A 25,968-nucleotide genomic window follows, 5' to 3' on the forward strand; every position below is an offset into this window, starting at 1 on the left:
CATAATATAAAACAAGTTGTTTTATGAGAGTATATATATATTTTGTGCACTGAGGAACACTTCTGAAGAACTGCTATTTTTATGCATTGACATCTTCTCTGTTTCCTAACAGACTAGAGAACAAGTTATTCAGTCTACCCAGTGAGTAGTGGGTTAAAGCCTTGTAACTTGAAGGTTGGGTTGCTGACCTGAAGGCTGCCAGGTTCAAATCCCACTTGGGGAGAGCGCGGATGAGCTCCCTCTATCAACTCCAGCTCCATGCAGGGACATGAGAGAAGCCTCCCACAAGGATGGTAAAACATCAAAACATCCGGGCGTCCCCTGGGCAACGTCCTTGCAGACGGCCAAATCTCTCACCCCAGAAGCAATTTGCAGTTTCTCAAGTTGCTCCTGACACGGAAAAAAAAATCAACTTAAGCCAATTGTTTTGCATAATTACATCTAGTTTATTATTAATGACTTAGATGAAGAGTTAGAAGGCATGATCATCAAGTTTGCAGATGGCACCAAATTGGGAGGGATGGCCAATACTCCAGAAGACAGGAGCAAAATTTAAAATGATCTTCACAGACTAGAGAGATGGGCCAAAATTAACAGGGATAAATGCAAGAAAAAAGGAAATGCAAAGATACAGAATGAGGGACGCCTGGCTTGACAGCAGTACCCTGTTTCCCCTAAAATAAGACATCCCCAGAAAATAAGACCTAGTAGAGGTTTTGCTGAATTGCTAAATATAAGGCCTCCCCTGAAAGTAAGACCTAGCAAAGGTTTTGTTTGGAAGCATGCCCGCCAAACAAAACACCAGAGCATGCAGGATCGGTAAATGTACATACCATAGATTGTTGTACATGGAAAGAATGGTAGTAACAAGAAATTCTTGATAGGATTCACAGTTTGTCTAGTTATGCTGGTTTGTGATGACAACCACTGCACAGTATATAATAAATGTTCTTTTTTTTTTTTTGTTCAACAATAAATGTGAATTCTTCTTCATGGAAAAATAAGACATCCCCTGAAAATAAGACCTAGAGCATCTTTGGGAGCAAAAATTAATATAAGACACTGTCTTATTTTCGGGGAAACACGGTATGTGTGAAAAAGACCTTGGACAACGTGTTACGCCTGTATTCTGCCTTAGTCATAACACACCTGAAATCACACTGCATCAATTCTGGGCACCGCAATTGAAGGGAGATGTTGACAAGCAGGAATGTGTCCATAGGAGGATGACTAAAATGATCAAGGGTCTGGAAAACAAGCCTTATGAGGAATGGCTTAAAGAGCTGGGCATGTTTAGCCTGCAGAAGAGAAGGCTGATAGGAGACATGATGCGGGCCATGTATACATATGTGAGGGGAAGTCATAGGGAGGAGGGAGCAAGCTTGTTTTCTGCTGCCCTGGAGGCTAGGACGCGGAACAATGGCTTCAAACTACAGGAAAGGAGATTTCACCTGAACTTGAAGAACTTCCTTACTGAGAGAGAGAGCTGTAGAGCAGTGGAACTCTCTGCCCCGGAGTGTGGTGGAGGTTCCTTCTTTGGAGGCTTTTAAACAGAGACTGGATGGCCATCTGTTGGGGGTGCTTTGAATGGAATTTTCTTACTTCTTGGCAGGAGATTGGACTGGATGGCCCACGAGGTCTCTTCCAACTCTATGAGTCTATATTACTTGAGAAGATTCTACTCAAACAGGCTTTTGTCTCTTCTCTAAAAGGCTATCAATGCCATTTTCTAGAAGGTTATGATCTCTAAAAGGTTATGCTTTTCTAAAATATCAGCGGGAGGAGGAAGAAAAAAAGACAAGGAAGAGGAAGAGGAAAAGGAGGAGAAGGAAAAGAAAAGGGGGAGTCAGAAAGAGAAGAAGCGAGAGAGGAAGGGAAGGAGAAGAGATGGCTGTGAGTGGAGAGGAAAGCCCTTCCAATTCTGAGCAGGGTTGGGCGAGAGGGAGGGGAAGCAGGAGTCCCACTGGGGGGAGGAATACCCTGGGGTCAGTCGGTACCAGCTTCTCGAGATGGAGCAAGAGCGCTGCTCGCTCTGGCCTCGAGTTACACAAAAAGGTGACAGCGCGGCTGCTGATTGGCCCGCCTCCCATTCCTTCCCTCCCTCCCTCCCATTCGCTCCGGGGGGCTTTTCCTCTCTTCGGGCTGGGAATGGAGTCGCTCTCCGAGGTGCTGAATCAGGCGGCGGCGGCAGCGCGAAGGCTCCTTCCCTCCGCCCATCGCGCATTCAAAGGGAGGGGGCTGGCTCCCGCCTCGCTGTGATTGGCAGCCCCTTGGCCCAACCCCCCCTCCCCGTTTCTCCCGCCTCGGCCCCGGTTGGTGCTTCCTTTTGGCGGCCGCGCCGTGTTGCCCCACGAGGAGGAGCTGGAAAATGCAGATCTGGCATCCCACCCGGCACACGCACACGCGCAGGGCGGCATAAGTCCACGAGCCGGATTCCCCTCTTCGCGAGACAGAAGAGACGCCTCTCCGGCTCTCAGCCCAGACCTTCTTCGTGACAACCTCCGCTGATTTGTACCTTGACAGCCTCCTTCCCGGTCCCCTGGCCCCCTCGCCCGGCAGAGCCATGAAGGCAGACCCGGTGCCCCGCTGGAAGGCGGGCGGCCTCTTCCTGGTGGGGCTCCTCGCCTTGGCCTCCGCCTCCGACCCAGCCGTCTACACCAATCATTTTTTGGTGGAGTTTCACCACGGGGGAGAAGCGGAAGCCGCGCAAGTTGCAGCCGCCTATGGCTTCCACGGGGTCAGGAAGGTAAGCAGCTCCGTCTCTTCCTCCTCCTCCGGGCACCTGGGACATCACGCCCAGGGTAGTATTGAGCAAGGTTTTGTTTTTCGAAATGCGCCTTCCAAAGTTGGAGAGATCAAGGCATGCATTCGGTGGCAGAGGAGAGGTTTTTTTGGACAAGAGTTCCTGGAAACTCTCCCAGGAGGATGAACCAAGTGCCTCGCCTAGATATTTTTAGCACAGCCTTTGGGGGGATGGCTGGAGGTGCCTTCCTGCGCTTGGAGCCTGGTCCAGGCATTCAAGGAAGCTCCCATTGGTGTGATGCCCACCAAGTTGGGAGAAATACAGAAGATCCTCCTCTGCTGTAGTCCCTAAGAGGCAGCAGAATTAACCCAGTCAGTATGGAAACGCTCCTCCCCGAGAAGAGCAGGACTTTCTGGGGCTCAGATCATTGCAAAGTGCATCCTTAGTCCTACTAGGTTGTCTTCTTCCTCCTCTTCATTCTCTTCTTCTTTTCCTTTTTCTTCCTCCTCTTCTCCTTCTTCCTCTCCTCCTCCTCCTCCTCCTCTTCCTCTCCTTTCCCTTTTTCTTCTTCCTCTTCTTACTCTTTCTCTTCCTCTCCATCTTCACGCCTGGCTTGACAGCAGTGTGTGCGAAAAAGACCTTGGAGTCCTTGTGGACAACAAGTTAAACATGAGCCAACAATGTGATGCAGCAACTAAAAAAGCCAACGGGATTCTGGCCTGCATCAATAGGGGAATAGCGTCTAGATCCAGGGAAGTCCTGCTCCCCCTCTATTCTGCCTTGGTCAGACCACACCTGGAATACTGCGTCCAATTCTGGGCACCACAGCTGAAGGGAGATGTTGACAAGCTGGAAAGCGTCCAGAGGAGGGCTACTAAAATGATTAAGGGTCTGGAGAACAAGCCCTATGAGGAGCGGCTTAAAGAGCTGGGCATGTTTAGCCTGCAGAAGAGAAGGCTGAGAGGAGACATGATAGCCATGTACAAATACGTGAAGGGAAGTCATAGGGAGGAGGGAGCAAGCTTGTTTTCTGCTGCCCTGCAGACTAGGACAAGGAACAATGGCTTCAAACTACAGGAAAGGAGATTCCACCTGAACATCAGGAAGAACTTCCTCACTGTGAGGGCTGTTCGGCAGAGGAACTCTCTCCCCCGGGCTGTGGTGGAGGCTCCTTCTTTGGAGGCTTTTAAGCAGAGGCTGGATGGCCATCTGTGGGGGGTGCTTTGAATGCGATTTCCTGCTTCTTGGCAGGGGGTTGGACTGGATGGCCCATGTGGTCTCTTCCAACTCTACTATTCTATGATTCTATGATTCTATGATTCCTTCTCCCTCCTCCTCCTCGTCGTCTTCCTCTTCTTCTTCCTCTCCTTCCTCTCTTTCTTCCTCCTCCTATTCTTTTTCTTCTCCTTCCTCTTCTTCTTCTTCCTCTTCCTCTCCTTCCCCTCCTCCTCCTTCCAAGTAATCAGTTTGGCACCTATTGATTTCTGGAAAGATATAAATACCCTCCAACTTAGTCTCCTCTGCTGGAGAGTTCTCAGGCAGCAGTATTTACTTGCTTTTCAAGATGATATAATCTCAGGAAACCCCTTCAAATCCCCCAGTCTGGAGATGAACCTGCTTTTCACAGCTGGTTTTGTTTTCAAACCTTTTCATAATATAATAACACGTAGCACAATGACAGAACTCCCGATTGTTACCTAAGAAGGAGATCTTAAGATGAGACAAGATGCTTGCTATACAAATGTGTTACTAGTCAGTGATTCCATGTTGTTTTCAGAGCATCTTTCTGGTTGTTTTGAAGTTTAAACTTCAACCACAACAAGCTAGTTCTCTCTCTCTCTCATTTGGCCGACTCTGGAATCATTATACATCAGATTAATCTGGAATCACTTCTAACAGGAGAATATTTCTCCTTATGAAATGTTTCTGGGTGGTACGGTTCCTGTGAAGTTCTAAGAAAAATAGAGCTAGTTTCCTTCAAATATGTTCCCTGAATGAGACAATGTGATCCTTGCAGCTCTTTTCCATTTCTTTGCCAGAGGTTATGTAAGAAGGACCTGATCCAACATATATTGCCATCAGTTGATGTCTCCCTTTTAGATTCAGTGGGATTTAGCTCCCCAAAGTATATGTGTGTGTTGAGTGGAAGAGATGTTAAGTAAATTGTACTACAGGATACTCTAACTGTGCCTCAAAAATGGGCTTCGGGGACTAGTGTTGTCACAGTTTGACAGAGGGGCTGTTAGAAAAATGAGCCCAAAATAAATGGCCATTTTGTTGTGGTTTCATAGATAATTGTGCCAATTGGTGCTGATGAGAATATTATTTTATGAGCTGGCGATGTGATTATATAGCAAGGAGTTGTGGGAAGGGATGCTAAGGGAAAGTCTCTCTTTTGAAAATGAGCTGTGACATTTTGGGATAGGGAGTAGGGAGAAGGTAGAAGTATGTATGCCTTGAATATTTTTATAAAGGCATTCTACTTTCCTTCTGTATGTCCAGATTTCTAACATTATGCCCTTGTCCAAAATTACAAGGGTGTGACGTGAACTTAATGCTGGTCTTATTCCACATGCTTTGCTCTCCTAAGCTCTGAAAGTAGGAGCTAATTTCCTCCCATTGTGCTTAGCAATAACTTATCTGAGGAACATTTCCTATTTGTCAAGGAAAATATGACCATGTGATTAGTTTGTTTCCATTTGAGATTTCGGCTGCCATCCTGTACAAGCAAGTGCCACTGAACTCAGTGGAAATTATTTCTAAATAGACATTTACCAGGAATTTATAAAGACTCCATAATAATGTGTGGCAAATACCAAGAACACAACTTATTACTTGGCATGCGAGTAGGTAGCTAACCAGGGAATTGCAGTATTGCCATTTCTAAGCAGGAGGCTGAGAGTCTCCGAGCTATCCCACCTCCCCCTTTTCCAGCCCTGCATGTTCTATTTAAAGAGGATACCCAATATGCATTATTTACAAGATATATCGTTCTTCTCCACTATTCCCTGGCTGTGCATGAGATTAAATTCAGCAGTAAGTCCTTGGTTTCTCCTTTCTATGAGCAGCAAGTAGTCCGAATGCCTTGGCAAAGCTGCTTCCCTTACTTAGAAAAATCCCCATATAGTTTTTCCTGAGTAGCATGTTTCTGCACATATCTCAAAACACTTTAACATCCCCTGGGAAAAAACTCCTGGACTTTTTGCCTTACTTGTTAAGCTGTCTTTGCTTTCTCAGAGTGGTCTATAGCAAGGAGCATTTCAGGGAGGAAATGGATAATGAAAAAACAATTAGCTTGTGATTTATAAATGTTCTTTGTATTGATTTTAATGGGAGTGAGTCAAGAATATATATCTATATATATGAGTGATTCTTTCATAATACGGGCTTTTTTTAGCTCCCTTAGAAAAGGGAATGATTTTGTCTCTATCTCAGTTAATGATTAACTTCAGGGAATGCCATGCGTTGTCACTAATTCGCAGATCTTATTTGAATTCTGTCAAACTAATGTTTGTTTAGAATTAAAAATGGAGAAATTGTGTGGATCTATACTGTACAGGTTCTGGTACTGAGTTGTATGCATAAATAACACACCATATAAGCTAAAGTAAGAATCACTTTATTGTGTCAATAGAAAGCATTCTTGGAAATTCATTGAGGCCCAGGTGGTATAATAGGTTAAATCCTTGTGCCAGCAGGACTGCTGACCTGAAGGTTGGATTGCTGACCTTATGGTTGCCGGTTTGAATCTGGGGAAAATGTGGATGAGCTCCCTCTGTCAGTTCCAGCTCTCCATGCAGGGACATGAGAGAAGCCTCCCACAAGGATGGTAAAACATCAAACCATACGGGCATCCCTTGGGCAATGTCCTTGCAGACAGTCAATTCTCTCACACTAGAAGTGACTTGCAGTTTCTCAAGTCACTCCAGACATGAAACAAATTATTGGAAATGCCCTCATCCAACATTTTATTCCGATAACTTTTTAAAATGAGCTTTAGACAACTTCTTCCCTAGGTGTCATTTTAGGCAAAATTTGGTTGTTGTGTTTCCAAGACTCTTCTGGCAACCCTAATGGAACTCTTTTCTTTTGGCAACTCTAATGAAAACCTATTACTGGGGATTTCTTGTTAAGATTGGTGTGACTTGCCCAAAATCACCCAATGCATTTTCATGGCTGGGTAGGGATTCAAACCCACATTTCCTGCATTGGTAGTCCAAAACTCAAACCACTACACAATGCTAGTTCTCTTGGGCCAACTTTATCCCCACAGAATAAGTGGGCACACAGAAAAATACTTATGTAATGAACAAAATTTATCCCTGTATGCGATATCCTTGCATTGATTTTAGAATAGCTCATCTCATGGAATCATGATGGATTACAGGAATAATTTATAAACCAGGTGGAAACTGGTTTATTTTTAAAAAAGAAAGCTCACAATCTGAATTAACTGAAAGGAATGAAGGGCCACTGAGAAGCAAAGAAGTGAGTGGAAAGGCGATGGGATGGATGCTGACATATTCATTTATTCACTTTGTTTATTTTTCATCTTTACTCTAAGAACTGTGATTCTACATGGCTCACAATATAAAACAAATACTATTTTTTAAATGTGCAAAAGGTTATTTTTTAAATTAGCAAAAACATTAGAAGCATTTCAAAGCATGGATACAGCTTTCATTAAAAGCCTGTTCTTTAACAGAGAAGAATAAAGCCGTTTTAAAGAATGAGAAAAGCCTTTGTCTGCCACTGGGGGGAAGAGCAAAGCAGGGGACAGTCTTACTTCTCCAAAAGGGAAGCCCAGAAACCCATGAGAAAATAATGAGACTTAATTCAAAGACATAGCCCCATTTATCTGAGATGTCAGTATACAAAGAGGAATTGTAGCACTATAGAGATTGAGGGCCCTTCAAGACAGGTTCTGTATCCCAGGTTTTCTGTTTATCCCAGCATATCTGGCAGTGTGGACTCATATAATCCAGTTTAGAGCAGAAAACCTGGGATCAGATTCTGGAATATAGGGCCTGTCTGGAAGGGTCCTTAGAAAATCAAGTTGGTAGCATAAGCTTCCATAGGCATAGGTCTATATATTGGTAGAGGGGGAGAAAAACATTATCTTATTTCCTGACATCACTTTACAGCCAACATGCCAAAACAGGAGCAGAAGGGACCTATTTCACTAAATTATGAGATGGGAGTGTTGTGGGACTGGGGACTATGGATGGGTTGAAGGTGAGGAAGCAGACTGGCAGTGAAATCTGTACAAAATCATGCGATGCTGGTTTGCCAATCTTGTGTGGTAAAGTGCTCAGGATACTTCCTCTGATTTTTTGTGTGTCAGGAGCGACTTGAGAAACTGCAAGTTGCTTCTGGTGTGAGAGAATTGGCCATCTGCAAGGACGTTGCTCAGGGGACACCCGGATGTTTTGATGTTTTTACCATCCTTGTGGGAGGCTTCTCTCATGTCCCCACATGGAGCTGGAGCTGATAGAGGGAATCCAGCCAAGCTTTCCCTGGGTTGGATTCGAACTGGCAACCTTCAGTTCAGCAACCCAACCTTCAAGTCAGCAGTCCTGCCGATACAAGGGTTTAACCCACTGCACCACCGAGTTAGGGTTGCATGCATGCAGTGAAGTGCTTAGGAACAGACCTTTATATGCAGACTTTTGGGTATTAATGCCCATAGTACCCTTTTGGGCATGGTGGGCAGGTAACAATGGGAGTCAAGTCAGCCATAACTACCATCTCCAACTTATAAAGGTCTATGCTATGAAGCCAGGATCATCACTAACAACCTTATGAGAAAGCTCAGGTGAAGCGTCCCACTTTGCCTGGCTTTTACGAGGAGAGAGGGAGCAGCGAGGCAAATCTGTCACCCATGCATAGCTCCCTCTCAGTGACGCTTTCTCTATTACAAGATTTCACCCCATCTTATGAGGTCATATGTAACATACTTATGCACTACTTTTGATGAAGCTTATATAACAAACTTCTTTCTTTCAGTTTGTCTCAAGGGTGCTACAAGAGCCATTTGCATACTGATCCAAACTAACACGTCTGTTTTCTTTGAATATGTTTTATATAACATGAAGAACTTGTGAAATCCTAGCTGACATGCTCCTACTTGACAACGAAGCCAAATTTGCCTTCCATCTCATGAAGGCAAAGCTTTCTTGCAGGGTTATTATACTATAAAACAGCATGTTTGTCTGAATAGTCACCCAGGACATAAATAACTTTACATAGGCACAGAGGTAAGGAGGATAAGAGTAAGAACATACACCCTTGATATAAAAACCTTTTCCAACATAAAACACTGTCTTGACTTACCCAGAAACAATGATTTTAATATATTGTTGTCAATTGCTTTAAAATATCTCTATAGGGGAGGCCTTTCAGTAGCCATTAGCACAAATTGTCTTGATATGGGCAGTTAACATAGAACAGCAGATCTCAAGGCATATAGAAATGACAATGTTGTAGCATAAGCTATTTTATTTATAGTATCAGAAGCAAATTGAGGGCACAGTTATAATGTTTTTTAAGAAAACAAAAACAAAGTTAAAAACTTGACATTATATTAGATTTTCTTTGACCAGAAGCTGGCCACTTGGAGTGCCTCTGGTGTCGCTGTGAGAAGGTCCTCCATTGTGCATATCATAGGGCTCAGGCTGCATTGTAGTAAGTGATCTGTGGTTTGCTCTTCTCCACACTGACATATCAAGGACTCTACTTTGTAGCCCCATTTCTTAAGATTAGCTCTGCATCTTGAGGTGCCAGAGTGCGGTTTGTTCAGCGTCTTCCAAGTCACCCAGTCTTCTGTGTGCCCAGGAGGGAATCTCTCATCCAGGATCAGCCACTGATTGATGTTTCAGGTTTTAACCTGCCACTTTTGGTCTCTTCCTTGCTGAAGTGTTTCTGTAAGTATCTCTGTAGATCTTAGAAAGCTGTTTCTTGATTAAAGGCATTGGCATGCTGGCTGATATCCAAACAGAGGATGGGCTGGAGATGTCACTGACATGGTCCTTTCATTACAGGCTGCTATTTCCCAACAGATGTCAGGTGATGCAATACTGGCTAAACAGTATACTTTCTCCAGTTGTGCAGGGCATAGACATCCTGTGATAATGTGGCATGTCTCATTAAGAGCCACATCTACTATTTTAATGTGGTGAGATGTATTCCATACTGGGCATGCATATTCAGCAGCAGAGTAGCAAAGCGCAAAGGCAGATGTCTTCACCATGGCTTGTGATCCCCAGGTTGTGCCAGTCAGCTTTCGTATGGTATTTTTTCTAGCACCCACTTTTTGCTTGATATTCAAGCAGTGCTGCTTATAAATCAGGGCATGGTTCAGAGGTATTTTGGTGTGCTGCAATGCAATGAACATTAACAAAACAAAAATAATTACCACAGACTGTTTACATGACTTTAAAAAAACTGTGATGACACTGAAATAGTTCAAGATTTTCTGTTCCTTGGTTCAGTCATTAATCAAAATAGAGACTGAAGTCAAGAAATCAGAAGTAAACTAGGAGTTCAACTCAACTGTGGAATTAATCCAGTTTGGCACAACTTGAATTGCCATGGCTCAGTGCTACAAAATCCTGGGAGCTGTAGTTTGGTTGAGGTTCCAACATTCTTTGGCAGAGAAGGTGAAAGATCTTGTCAAACTGCAACTCCCAGGATTTCATAGCATTGAGCCATGGCAGTTAATGTGGTGTCAAGCTGTATTAATTCTATAGTGTAGATGCACCCTAGGACTTGAAAGGACAGCTTTGAAGAAACTTGAGAAAATCCTGAAGTAAAAAACTATATAATTGAATACTGCAGTTAAGATTTACTGATGTTATCATATTTCTCATTTCTATGGTGGTGAAAACTGGACAATGAAAAAAGGAAGAAAATCCAAACCTTTCATATGTGGTGCAGGAGATAGTTTCTACAGATACCATGTACAAATAAGAGAAATAAATGGCTTCTAGAGCACATCAAGCCCAAACTCTCCCTAGAAGCCAAGATGGCTCAATTCAGACTGGCACACATTCCTAATACTATGAAAAGACATGATTAACTAGAAAAGACAATAATGCATGGTAAGTTAGGCAGTAGGAGAACAGAAGACCATATCTGTATTCTCTGGAGATTACCATGTGAGTTTGTAAGCCACATTGGATATTCCCTAGACACAAATAAAAACACTTACCAGCTCACCGCATTGTCCTAAACCCATCCCAAACTCATCCCCAAATTGTCTTAAAGTTCTATTAAATGAAAACGCCTTCAGCTTTTGAATGCGCTTTCAAAGAGCTTTTAAAAACATGTTCTACAATGCCAGATCTGTAATGAGTTTGGGGGGCTGTGACATTCATTGTGGGCATGTTATGGGTTGTCCTTGGCTGCAAAGCAAAAGTTGATCCCTTCTGCCCCGATCACCTCTGCAGGGGTGGTAAGTTCAACACAGTTTGATCTTTCTTAAAGTGCTTTCAAATATGTTTTGCGTGGTAAGAAGAGGAGTTTGGCAGCAGAGCCGGCCCTAGGTATTTTTCAAGTGCAGGCAAACAGAATTTTGCCCCCCCCCCCCAAAACCAATCACTGAAAAATAAAAGCGTTGGATAAGCGAAAATGTTTGATAATAAGGAGGGATTAAGTAAAAGCCTATTAAACATCAAATTACATTAAGATTTTACAAATTAAGCACTAAAACATCATGTTTTACAATAAATCAACAGGAAAAGCAGTTCAATACCCTGCGGAGGCAGGCCGCAGGAGACAGGAGTTGCCTCGATGGCGCCCCCAACAAGATGGCGCCACAGGCAACTGCCTAGTTGGCCTAGTGGTTGAACCGCCTCTGTTTGGCAGACATGTCCCCATCTCAAGCAAGGTGGGTTTTCTACAGAAGAGCTCATTTTAGGAGACTTGTGTGATAACGTTCCTAACCACATGTGATAATTTTAGGTCAAATCAAGTTATTTCATATGTCTAGAGCAACCAAGTGATCTTTGGTCTGTCAAGGGTGGTAATATATTAGTTTTCAGTTTCTTAGAAATGTAACCTTTTAAATGAAAAACAACAAAGAGGCGGTCCCACCCTCCTGCCTATAGCTTTTTAATTTTAGGAAAGTTTACACTGCTATATCTTATGAAGACAATGGATTATTAATACTTTTCATTGAATTGGAATAGATGGTCTTTATTTTATGCTGATCACATTTTTAAAGCATTATTCAATAGGAGTGAGTAATCTATTGCCCTTCATTAGTGTTCAAATGTCATTCCTGTTATCCTTGGCTATTGACCATAGTGATCTGGGTTGATAGATTTTGGAATCCAACATCAGGAGGGCCTTAGGTTCTGACTCACTGTCCTGTTTCATGGTATTGGTTGCCCTGGTGTGCCTTGTCCAGCAGGTTTTTTTGATATATTTGAGAGAGTCTTTTGAAGAGCACATACCACTTTCACATGGTAGGTAGATTGTGGATTGGTACGTAGCTTAGTATCTACGTAGCAACGTCCACGGGTGCCTCCCAAGGGGCCTTGCACGTCGGCTAATTCAGAATGTCGGTGTTCATTTTCATGGTTCAGAGCAACACAGTAATCCTTAGTTATTTTTGCATTTTATTGAGCTGTGATTTCTATAGTATTGGTGAGAAGGAGGTTGGTGATGACAGGGGTTTCTAGAAGGTACGCCACCATGACGACCTAAATGGGCCTGCTTGTTAGATGCTGTGGCAGTAGTTGTGGGACTTGTTTAAGATTACGGAGGAGGGTTGGACGGGTGAGGAGTGGGGTGTGAAGAAGCGGCACCATTATTGCCTCTGTACTCCAGTTTTCTCCCCAGGAGGCCTGCCACAATCCCAATCCGCTCTCATTTTTTCCAATAGTTGGTTCGGGATTGAGGGAGTTGTAGTTCGCCCCCGCCCCCCGCCCCCCTGATCTCTCATATGTCCGGTTCTCCCTCCTCCCCTTTTTTGGCTGCCTTAGATAGGGAAAGCTTTCCCCCTTTTCCCCTCAGCCGTGCTGCGGTTCCCAGCCTGAGGTTAGCCCTCTGCCTTGGTGGTTGGGCTGCTTGTGTGCTGCTGTCTGTAATACCCGTTTGTCTTGCGAGAGTGGGGGCTGTGGCCTGCTCCGGGCATGCGCAGTTGTGTTTTTCTTTTTTTTTTTTTGGGATTTTGAGGGACATGGATTTTGAACAGATGTTTGGTTTTGTTGTCGGAACCTAGTGGGGAGGACCCTGGGTTGTGTTGCCAGGTTTCATGGTTCTGGGTTGTTTAGTTTTGTTGTTAACCTCCAAGCTTTTTATATAGATAGATAGATAGATAAATAGATAGATAGATAGATAGATAGATAGATAGATAGATAGATAGATAGATATACTGTACATGGCGGGAATTATGCTATTAACAGTTCCATGGTTTTGCTTTAATCATGATGACCATTAGGGTTTGATTTTGTGCATGGATCATGACATAGTACAGTAGTTCAATGTCTAGAGAGGACCAAAAATGTAACTTTCCTAGGCCCCTTCTCCACTGCCGTATAAAATCCAGTTTATCTGCTTTGAACTGGATTATATGGCAGTATAAACTCATATAATCCAGTTCAAAGCAGATAATGTAAATTATCCACTTTGTTAATCTGGATTATATGATAATGTAGAAGGGGCGCCAGAGACTGTTGAAGGTCAGGTATAATGGTGAATAGGTGACTGCAATTTACCACTTGCTGCCTCAGATTATTCCCCTTTACAATGCTTATTTATGTTTTATTCCTTTGACTCTTGCAGAGTCAAAGTAATAAATTGAGTCTAATCAAAATGCACTTTAGCTGCCCTAATTTTGTCCTCCTTTAATGCCCTTGTAAATCTGTTACCTGACATCGTCCTTTGGGAATTGCTGGCTTGTATACATGTATAAGAATTGTCTCAAAGACTTGAGTGTCTTTCCCTCACAACGGCTTCTTGTGTATGTGCAGAATGGCAACAAATCTCAGTGTTACACATGTCCCTTTCAGTCCACAAAACTGTTTACTGCTCTCCTTTATCAGTGCAGCTCTCCCTTTGGGTAGTTTTTGATAACACAGTCGTGTATGATGCTGCAGAGTCTGTGACTCTTCAGACAGACTGGGACCTCCAACAAACTGTTGCCATGTGGAATATCAGAAACTAGTTAATAGGCCTGTGCGATCAATGAAAAAATGTTTTAGTACTCATTTCAAAATTAGGAGGTGCCGGCGAGTCACTTCTAAAGTTTTTCTAAAATATTGTCCATTTTGTTGCAATAATGAGAGTAACAAATTATTCATTACTATTTCGTTAAGTAATTGCATGGTGGGGGCTTCTGGGGCTCCTCTCTCACTCATTTTTAGGGTGAAACTTGCTACAATAGTAGAACATTCACCACTATTACCCTCCCCCACCTAGTTTCAGAACATTTCACGCATTTATTGATTTTTGGTGATCTTTTAAGTTTTTACAATAACTTTTTTTAAAAAAGCAAAGTACAAGCTATGTCCTTGAAGTTCTCTACAATTTCATAACATAACAAGGGGATCACACACCCCAAGTTTCAGAAAAATTAGCACATCTCCTGATTTTTGGGGAATTTTAAAATCTTTGTCAAAAAAATTTAAATCCTTTCTTGGCTGCCATGGCTGGCTGGAGTGGAGTAGGGTGGGTTATGGTCGTGCTTTTTGGCTCAATGCACACAGATAGCACAAGGAAATGTTGTAAAAAAAGGATTGTTGTGTAGTGGTTGTTGGCTGCCAATGAACACAAATAGGTCAGCTGTGCATTCAGCAGCCCAACAGCCCTCAAAGATTTTCTAAAATGCAGCAAAATAATAAAACAGCCATAAGGCAAAAAGTACCTACCCACCCCAAAAAAGAATAAGTAAAGCAAGCAAGTGGTGTTGTCGAAGGCTTTAATGGCCAGGATCACAGGGTTGTTGTGTGTTTTCCGGGCAGTATGGCCAGTGCCCAGCCTACAGTGTGCAAAGCTTCTCTCTTCTTTCTCCGGTGCGGAGTTGAGTCAGCCTCAGCTAAAAAAAAACAAAAAAAAAAACAAAAACCCCAAACTTAGTAGGCTTCTCTGCTTAGTAAGCTTCCTTCCTTCTCTCTCTATGTCTGCCTGCCTGCCTATAATACCCTGTTTCCCCCCAAATAAGACAGGGTCTTATATTCATTTTTGCTTGAAAATATGCTTGTTTTTGAAATAAGGCTTATATTTCAAGCATCCTCAGAAATGTTGCAAAATCATGATAGGTCCTATTTTTGGGGTAGGTCTTGTTTTTGGGAAAACAGGGTACTATCCTGCCTGCCTGCAAAGCTAAACTGAATCTGGCATGGAGCTATTTTCCCTTTCCCTGCCTGATCGCAAATGGGGGCCATGACGTAGTGCTAGCCCCCTTTCTCAGCCCTGATTGGCTGAGAGGCATGGCAACACATTTGTCTTCATCTCCTGTAGTTCTTGGTTGCTCTGTGAATTAAAACTACATCACAGAGAGTCAAAACATCTACGTAACTTACAAAAAATACCAGGTGAAAGTTTTGATTTTTAAATTTTTGGCACAGGCAATGCCCGTGCATTGGATGTCGTATCATATGCCTGAATCTAACAAATTAGATCCAACTTACAATGGACAATCAAAATTTTGCACAGCCCTACTAGCTAGCATCGAACTTTCTTGGGATGTGCTATTGTTTGTTTATTCCATGGACCTCTTTCTCTTTACTCAACAATTAACCAAGAGTCTGTGGCCACTGAGCATGCCCATCTCTCAATGAGTTATTACTTAAGGGTAAGGCCCCTGGGGCTCTTCTCCCCATTTCCCCTACTTTTGCAAGAGTTGGAAATTAGATCAAAAACATTTCCTTAGCCTTCCCTCTTGTTTCAAAGTCAGTCCCGTTTATATACCCCCCCCCAAATAAGACCTACCCTGAAAATAAGACCTATCATGGTTTTTCAGCATTTCTGAGGATGCTCAAAACATAAGTCCTATTTCAAAAATAAGCCCTAGATATAGTTCATTTAAAAAGTCAGTTTGAAAAAATAAGACTGCCCCTGAAAACAAACACTAATACATCTTTTGGAGCAAAAATTAATATAAGACCCTGTCTTATTTTTGGGGAAACAGGGCAGCTGCCATATCACATCTCTAAAATCCACTTTTAGCATTTTTGTTTTTTGACCACTTCCCTTCTTACATCAAAATCAGAGTGGACAAGTTATTTGTGGCTTTTTTGAAGTTCTTGGACTTCAACAGCACTTGTGGCTCCCCTTAAATAAACTGGGTCAACTCACATTTCACATATAATGATTTCATCTTGGAAATTAGTAAGGGGAGCAAATGAAATGTGTAGGCAGCTTGCAAGCTACCAGAACATTTTCTTCTCATCTACATCATCAGAAAAAGGCAGGCATATTTCTAAGGCCTATTCTTTGGACTTTTGTCAGAACAAAAGAGCTGTTTCTCACAGGATGCTTTTTGTTTGGGGAAAATTAAAGGCACGATTCGGAGCATACTTTGGGTGTAAGTAAATTTCAAGCAACCCATTGTAATTTATTTCCAGCTGGATGTTCCAATCTAAATTGCTCCACTTTTTGGAAGCAATTGTTTTTCATCTTTAGAGACTATGTATATGACTTCAAGATAGGTTATACAGCTGCTATATTTGGAGAGAATTTAGAAACCTCTGCAGTTCTTGTATACACAGACAAACAATGACTTTTGGAAAGTCACAGCCTTGAATAGGTTTCTGGGAAATTCTGTCACAGGGTATGTGTTTTGATGCCCCAACTTCACCCCTATGATGACATTACCTGGTGCTTGTGCTGTTCTTCCCGTTTCTGGAATCAGAATTGCTTCTGTTTGTAAGGTCTGGACTGTGAGTGGCTCTACCTATGTAACAGAAACAACAGCACCTTCACTAGAGTTTTTAGGTGAACTAAGGAACAGAGCTGCTGTCCCTTTAATGGTTTGTTTATTTATTTACAAATAAATAAATATAAATATTTATAATACTGGGTCCAAATCAGTAGCCTTCCAGGGGAATATCATTAAGTGATAGGCCTCATGCATTTTCACTGCCATATAAAATCAAGATTATCTGCTTTGAACTGGATTATATGGCAGTGTAGACTCAGATAACCCAGTTCAAAGCATATATTATGGATTATCTGACTTGATATTCTGGCTTATATGGCTGTGTGGAAGGGCCCTGGGAGTAGGTCCTTGAAGACCTTTGTTGCTGAAAATCCAAATAACATCAGTGGCTTCAGTTGCTCTTTCTGCTTTGGTTGAAATATTAGTGGATGTCTTTTGTGGGTAGATGCAATTTAACAAGAGCATCAGAGTCTGAGGATATTTACACTGGAAGTTTGCAATAGTCTTTATGTTGAATTACCCTTCAGGTGCAGCTGGTGCAGAATGTTTTGGCTGGATTTGTGAGTGATGCACCTATTTGCAAAAGGAATTGTAATGGCTGGATACATGTTACTCCATTAAGATTAAGAGATTTTTTTCTTATTACATGGGCCCTTAAATCTACTGGGGGTTTGTTCCAAGGCCCCCATGGATATCAAAATTTATGCATGCTCAAGCCCCACTATACACAACTGTGTAGTAAGAGTAAATCTTTTATATGAAATGCTACACAATTCATGTAAGTGTTGAAGAGAACCCGAGGATTGATGAAATGGTGGAAAGCTACAGCAAAATCTACTTTAAACATCAGCATAGTGCTCAGTGTGTATGTGTGTGGCAAAATCAAAGTTTGCTGTTTAGATATCCCTCCTCCCAAATATTTTTGAGCTATGGTTGTTTGAATCGATGGATGCAGCACCCATACACATGAAGGGACAATTGTTTATAGAGCTCTAAAATGTTCACTACAGTTACCTAAAAGATTGCCTTTTGCCATATAAGACATTATTAGATCATTGAAGTCATCCAGACAGACCCTCATGATTGTGTCCCATGATATTTGAGTGTCACTTTGCATTTGTTTGGAGCAAGGATTTTAGTATTGCAGCATCCACTATTAGCTGTGATTCCTGCTTTCCACCACAGCAAAGTAATGGCTGTGCTCTGGATTCCAGTGTGAACTTTAAAGGCATTAGCCAGTGCTCTGGGCTTATTTTTGGGAATAAGGTTGTGCACCATAGATGTCTCAGTAAAGTTTAGACTAAAATTCAAAGCAGGTTAACGGCCACAATGACAACAAAGCCACCATTGTCTGCTGTCTGAAATACTTCCCTGCAACATTTGGTGCTTTCGTTCAGTCATACAACACTCTCACTCAATACAAGGGTGTAGGACTCCACGTATGGAGCTTTACACTCCAGAAAGAAAGATCCACTTTAAAATGGTAGAAGCACAAAGTTGTGGCAAGGAAGCACAAAGCACAAACTGAAGAGGCAGAAGCATTATTTTCTTCATACTGTACACATTCCAGCTTCCCTTCCTCTCTTGCTTTCTCTTCCTCTCTCTTTTCATGAAACCAAACATACCAGGAATAAAAACCACAGAAAATCAACTAACTCAAAGTTCTTCAGAGCAGACAAAAGCAAAATGAACCGCAATCTCCCAAAGTGGACAAGAGCACGAGACATGGAAGCTGTTGCCTTGAAGCCCTAAAGCCCTATATTCTCATGCTAGTGCTCCCTCTGGTGTTAGCTCTTAACATAAAAAGCTGCTTATATGTCAAAGCAAAACCCAGGACCGAGTGGTGGCTCTTAACTCAAAGCACTCTTAAGTTGGGCTCTTAAGTCGAGGTTCTACTGTACTGCATTTTAACTCTTATTTCAAAAAAGGAACAATTGTCTTCTCTTGAGTGACAAAAGGCAAGAGCTTAGTCTGCCTTAGGAGAACCTAAAGAAGCACTGACTCCTATTCTCTGCCATTATCCACCCTGGGAGATAAGGCAGAATAGAAATAAAGTTTTATTATTTATTATTATAAAATCACTACTAGTCTTTTTAAATGTCTGGGTAGAAAATGGCAGCAGTGGCCAGAATCAGTTGGTCCCCTTAGGTGATGTTGTCTCTTTCCTGTTTCCACAGAATGACATTTAACTTATCCACAGATCATATCAAAATCCATAATTTTGGCTCCAAAAACTTCCCTCGACTTACACAAGAAGTTGATTTATACATATTTATACACAGCATTTTGTAAGTTCAACTAATTAACTCTTTAGTAATGCTGGTTTTCATGATAATTGCATTCTTAAAGAGTAACCATTTCCTTTCTTATATCCCAGAAGTAACAACACTTGTGGCTTTATTTAAATCGCTTTAAAAAACAGAAAACTACAGGCTTCTAGCATCTAGTAAAAACAAACTGTTGTTGTTGTTGCTGCTGCTGCTGCTGCTGCTACTGCTGTTGTTTTGACCCCACTTTCTTTTTCCACAAAGGATACTCAAAGTGGCTTACATTAAAAGCATTTCAATCCAATTTAAAACATACAAAACATTAAAATAGAATTAAACATCAACGGTATTAATTAAAATGTATCATTTAAAAACTGTTCATTTCGCTAACCTACCTTCAATGCCTCAAGAAAACAAGAATAAAACAGCACATGTACAATCCAGCACCTAAACTGTCTCCTCCACCATGAAGTGAAACCACATTCCAATAACTACGTATAGAAATGACCTTAATGTTTCAGTTACAATGTCTCAAAAATTCTTAACTTAAACATACAATGTAATGTACCATAGTTGCACTTTTTTCAATGGAAAGAAACTCAGATTGCAAATAAGTATTTTTTTAAAGCCAGTTATTACCAAGCTCTGTTCATTAATAGTCATTTTTTCACTTCAAATATGCATTGAGATAATAGAAAATGTTAGGGATGGGTCAATACTAATTATTCTTTGTACAGTAGTCCCCAGGTGGCTTTCCTGCCAGCAACCTTTCAGTTAAATAATTTAAACAGGATTGAATAATACATAGCAGGCTCCTTTTCCCATTTGTCTCAGTTGCATCAGTTGCTGTGAAAAGAACCAGGAGTTTTTGCAAACAGAAACTGACAGAAATTACAATATAAGCTTTTGGGAATTCAAATTCACTTCATTAGAAAAGGGGAATTGGTCTTTAAAGTGTCAGGATGTGCCTTACCATTTGGTTACACCTACAGCTAAGATGGCTTCCCCTTTCTCTAACAGTCTTAGAAAGTAATAAGACTTGGTAGATTTGAATGCAGACAATGAGCATGCTTAATCAGATGACAGCATTCTCAAAAATGGCAAGACAGTGCTATATATTTATGTTTTTCTTTCTCTTCATTACAAGTAAGGACCTTTATTATTGCCTAAGATCCCTTCAATGTAGATGAGCTGTGCGTTCTGATCAGAAAATGCCCTGCCCGACTCACTGGGGCAAGGAAGTTTTGGTGGCGGACACTCCCTCTGCCCATCATTTACTGCAGGGTTCCCTCTTCTTAAAGGACCTTGCACTGCACAAACTCCTTGCATGCTCCTGTGCTCAGCCAATCAAGGGCAGGCATCCCCCCCTCCTGCTTCCTGATTGGCCGAGAGACTGTTCGAATTTACAACCTTCTTCAAGCCCCCTCTAGTAATTTGTTTATCTATAATCCTGTTGCTTACTTATTGTATATACACTAGAGTCTCACGTATCCAACATTCGCTTATCCAACGTTCTGGATTATCCAACACAGTCTGCCTTTTAGTAGTCAATGCTTTTGTAGTCAATGTTTTCAATACATTGTGATGTTTTGGCGCTAAATTCGTGAATACAATAATCACTGCATAGCATTACTGTGTATTGAACTATTTTTTTCTGTCAAATTTGTTGTAAAACATGATGTTTTGGTGCTTAATTTGTAAAATCATAATTTAATTTGAAGTTTACTAGGCTTTTCCTTAATTCCTCCTTATTCTCCAACATATTCGCTTATCCAACGTTCTGCTGGCCTGTTTATGTTGGATAAGTGAGACTCTACTGTATGTTCAGATATACAGCTTTCTTTCCTTGCTCTATGTTTTCCTGAGAAGTTGTGGGAGGGGCTGCAGACCACATGATCCGTTCAAAGCACCGATTTCTTTAGACTTTGTGACCGCTCAGATTGCAGACTTGCAAACACTTGTCTTCTGTTTATTGTAGAGATATATTCTGACCAGATGGCACACAGAAACAATCTCAAACATATCTGTAACTGACTGATAAGTTGTGTGACCAAATATGTTTTTTTTTTACCAAAGTCTACTTTATTTTGCCTTTTGAGTGCATAATATAAACAAGCTGTTTTATTAGAGAGTAGATATACTTTTGGGCACTGAAAATGTGGGGGTGCTTTGAATGCGATTTTCCAGCTTCTTGGCAGGGGGTTGAACTGGATGCCCACGTGGGCTCTTCCAACTCTATGATTCTATGATTGTATGAAAAACACTTCTGAAGAACTGCTATTTTTATGCACTGGAATATTCTCTGTCTCTCAGGTCAGAGACAATAGGTTGTTCAGTTTAACAACTGAAGCCAATTGCCTTGCATAATTATATTTGGTTGTATACCACTTAAGAAGATTCTACTCAAATGGGTTTCTGGCTCTTCTTTAAAAGGTTATGATATAATAATAATAATAATAATAATAATAATAATAATAATAATGATAAACATTTATTTGTAAAGTAGGGGATGGGGGGGACAAGGGAAGGAAAAGGAGAAATTTGGGGATGATAGATTAATTATTGGTTAGTTGCATCTTTACAAATGTCTAGTATGTTGCGAGAAGAAAACAAAGCAGTGAAAGTTGTTGGGGAATGAGGAGTTCTTTTACAATATTATTGTTACAACAAATCTACATCTCTAATTCTTTAACAAATATTACATAATATGTTGAGGATTCTAACAATTTTAATTTAAAGTTCATTGGTTATATCTTCTTCTCACCTTGTCTCCTAGTCTTAATATACCTTTTCCAGTTTCTTCAATGGTAATTACACTGAATTTTTATAGCAGATTATTTCACATTAAAACATTTCTTAAATTATTTATCATTAATATCTACAAAGAAGGTTCAACAATTCTCATTTAGATTGTTAGTAGAGGTTAGTGTTTTTACCATTTTATCTTTATCATGCTGTTTCTCTTTCTGTATTTACATCAAATATATTTTCCATTTATAACTCTTGGGGGCAAATGCTCTCCTGATTGTTCATGTCGGTGCCTTTTCCCAACCAGCTCAGGCCTTTTCCACACTGCTGAATAAAATCCGAGATTATCTGCTTTGAACTGGAATATATGGCAGTGTGGACTCAGATATCCCAGTTCAAATCAGATATTGTGGGGTTTTCTGTCTTGATGTTCTGGGTTATACGGCTGTGTGGAAGGGCCCTCAGTTGCCTTCAAGTTCTCCCCACCCTTCCACCCTTGGTTTTAGTTGTTGCTGTTAGGTTTCGCTGTTTTAGTTTGTAACATTGTCACAACCTGGTGGTGGTTGGCGGGGGTCCTGGATCCAGTATGGAAATTTTTCTCCTCTCCATGAGGGGTATGTCATGCAGGGATACAGGTGATCCCGAGCATCGTGGACAGGAACTGTACTACACCCCCTATCGATCCCAGTGTTCATTGTTTCTATAATGGGCTGTCTGATACCTTGATTCAGAATCCGTGTATGGCTGCCAACCCTGTTTGCAATTATTATCAATAAACAAGTTGGGGCCTTTGTTATCCCAACACTGTGTATGTCTTCTTTGATCTGGGCCTGAGGGTAGTCACCCCTGCACACCCAATACCAATTGACAGATTTTTCCTCAGATGTAAGCCCAGCTTTTAAAAAATTACACACCCATTTCAAGGCAGGCTTGAGATATGGGAATTTTAAAGACAGCAAAGCAGTTGCAAATGATGACCAGCTGTAAGGAATATTTTTGGAGATGGCTTTCAAATCTTGCTTAGGCCATCCCTTTCTCAGGGCAAAGAGGGCACTTTTCATTAATAGAGCCCGTGTTCACATTGACCTTGCTAATACAAGCATCTATTGGTTAATAATGCAATAAATAAATGGCAGTTGTTTATTATCCATCTAAATTAGGGTTAATCTTTTCTACACTGATAAGCTATGGGGTCCATCAGTCAAGTAAAATACCATAAACACTGTTAATTAGTTTTTCAGCAAGTTGGTAGACATTAGCTCTGGAATAGTGCCTTTGTTTGCTGAGATCCTATATGTTTGGCAACATCAAAATGTGGTATATTCCGACAGATTTAAATCTGACTGATTTAAAATAGAGTGGAAGAAGAAAAAAAAAGGAAATGTGGAAGAAGAAGAAAATTTCATATGTCAACACCATGGGTACTTCAATGGCATTGGCTATATTAATTAGACATGTGCCTGGTGGTGATAATTTATAAAAATGGGCTATTGAAAATCGTTCTATCCCTTTGCAAGGACAGGGGGGAAAATGATCAAATGTGTAGAAGCAGAAGTCAAGTTGGTAGGATTGTGTAAAAGCACCTCTCTCTTCACAAACTGGCACGGGGGAAATCTCTGTTTCAAGATCCCAACCACTGCCACCATTAAATGTAACACACACACAGCCCAAGCTCTTCACATTTAGCTGAGGGAATCTTTTTCTTAGTATCCCACACCTTTGCCAACATTAACTATGGGACCCCTCAAATTCCACTAGGACAGGGGGTGATCTTTATTTCAGGATCCCAGCCACTGCCAGCAATAAACACATGAGCGCGTGCGTGCGCGTGAATGAGGTGAGGTGACACCGAGGGGGAGAATGTGAGACAAATCTTCGCTGACTCTTCGCTGACACTGTCTTTATTACAAACAAAGAAATTTTTATTTCTAGGTTCTTTAGCACAATAAGCGTATCTTGTTACAAAGGTTTCTTTCTTCAGTTTCACTTGTATATAATATAGATAATACCTTTCACTCTTTAACATCAATAAATCAACTGAAACTTTGTCTCAACAGTTACTTTTACTTTTCCCTCAGCATTACCCAGCTGAGAACCAAGACCCAAACTAGTCTTTTTATACTTCAACACAGCATTTGTAGTTGCACATTTGAACACATATATCTTCCTTCTAGCACACAGGTTGGAAACTAAACTGAACACACACAGGTCTTTCTTCTAGCTCCCCTCACTAGAACCTACACACAACTGAACTCTCTCTTAAAAATGTTCCCTCCACTTTTCTTCCAGCTAGCTCCGCCCCTTCTTACTAGCCTCACCAAATAGTTACATTTCTACAGAAGCAGCTACGTTACCATGGCGACTCATAGCCAATCAGAAGTAGCTGACTCCTGTCCACCTTCACCATTTAAACCACATTAAATAACATAGATAAAAATCCCCATTAAAATAAAGTTTTCCGTTACAGATTGCAGCAGACATTGAAAACCCCATTCAATTTGAAAACATACAATCTGATCAGGATATGAAGGTACTTGGATGGAAGAAAACTGGGAAATAACCAGGCTCTCCAAGCAGGAATAAAAAAGAATCCTGCCTGAAACCCTGCAGTGCTGATGTCGGCCACAGTTGAGAATATTCAGCTGGGTGAACCAATGGTATGATTCCATAGAAGACAGTTCCAAATTCTGCTGTAATTCAACAGTTTGCATATGTGCCTTCCATGAGAATATAAGAAGATTCCCTACTAACTTAGACTAAAGGTTTATCTAGTTTCCTGTAGGAAGCCCACAAACATGGTGTAAACTCAGTAGCACCCTTCATATCCTAGAAATTGGTGTTTGGAGCAGTTTTGGAATAGCTAGTAAAAATGAATGAGGTACAGTATTTGTAATTTGTTCCTTGCACCAACAACTATGGTATAACCATAATTCATTATGATGTTAAAATAATAATAATAATAATAATAATAATAATAATAATAATAGAAAATATTGCCCTTTTGTGGAATAATGGCTAATTTTAGTTACTTTTGCAGTTAAAAATGAATGAACGCATAGTTACACTAAATGCCACAGGAAGCCAGGGGTTTTACTCTAATCAAAAAAGAGAAGTTGTTGATTTCTACTAAATCAGTCCATTTCAACAACCTTTCCTCCTTAATAGGTAACATCAAATTCCTCCATCTTTGTGCATACAATAATTTTACTCCCATGATCATTGTCATGGATTCCATCTGTTCAAGTAGTCTTCCATGGCTCCTATCCCATTGGTCAGCCATAATTCCCAAAAGAAAGAGCTTTGGTATTAATTGAATGTTAACCTTCAAGATTCCTTGCATCAAACTATATATTTGAACCCAGAATTTCTAAGTCTTTTCACATATCCAACACATATGATAAAATGTCTCTTCATATTGGCTATATTTCTAATATAAATTTGTAACATCCCAGCTTAAGAGCATTTTGAGTTAAGAGATGTCACTTGCCCCAAGTTTCACTTTAACATAACAGCAGCATTTTAAGAGCTAGTGCCAGAGAGAGAGTGCTAGCGCGAGAGTTCAGGGCCTTAAGAACTTCAAGAGAGCCGCCTCCATGCCTCATGCTCTTGTCTGCTTTGGGAGATTGATGTCTGCTTTGCTCTTGTCCTCTTTAGGAACTTTTGATGAGTTGATTTTGTGTGGTATTGGCTTCATGAGGAAGAGAGAGCAAGAGGGAGAGGGAGGCTGGGATGAATATAGGATGGAGAAAATAATGCTTCTGCCTCTTCATTTTGTGCTTTGTGCTTACTTGCCACAACTTTGTGCTTCTAACATTTTAAAGCTGTTTTTTCTCTTTTTATTGTTCCAAGGGAATGCGAATTTATACATGATTAGTTATTTATAAAGTACATTTTCTCATTTAAAAATGTAACAAAAATGGAGAGTTTTCGAGGCCCCAGAACGGACCAATAGCATTTCAGTGGGAAAAATTGCTTGAGATAAGAGTGATTTGAGTTAAGAGCTTGTTTGTGGAATTAATTAAACTCTTAACTCAAGGTATCATTGTACTTATGTTGACCAGATTTTAGGGTCAATTTATTAACTAAAATTATAAACTTATACATGAGTATATATAGTATTTGTGTCTAATGAAGGTGACTGGGGAAGGGGGAACTGTAAGTTAGAGTGATGCCAGAAGAGATATGGAGGTTGACATAAATATATGGTGTGCTTAAACTCCAATAAAGTAGTTTTCAAACGAGCAGTTTAAAATGCATTTAATTGTATTTATTATGGTTAACCGTATTTTTAACAGCACACACACACACACAATGCTGTTTAATTG

The 25,968-nt window shown here is 40.9% G+C and overlaps 1 protein-coding gene across 1 annotated transcript in view; it reads left to right on the forward strand.

The window, feature by feature from the left end:
• Positions 1–2,271: 2,271 nt before the first annotated feature.
• pcsk2 (proprotein convertase subtilisin/kexin type 2) overlaps positions 2,272–25,968 on the forward strand; it is a 138,266-nt gene continuing 114,569 nt past the window's right edge. The window contains exon 1 of the mRNA XM_062958452.1: positions 2,272–2,746. Within this exon, the coding sequence (XP_062814522.1) occupies positions 2,564–2,746 (183 nt within the window). The 5' untranslated portion in view covers positions 2,272–2,563. The remainder of the gene's footprint in view (positions 2,747–25,968) is intronic.

The sequence above is a fragment of the Anolis carolinensis genome, chromosome 1 (assembly GCF_035594765.1).
Source record: "Anolis carolinensis isolate JA03-04 chromosome 1, rAnoCar3.1.pri, whole genome shotgun sequence".
Classification (NCBI taxonomy): domain Eukaryota; kingdom Metazoa; phylum Chordata; class Lepidosauria; order Squamata; family Dactyloidae; genus Anolis; species Anolis carolinensis.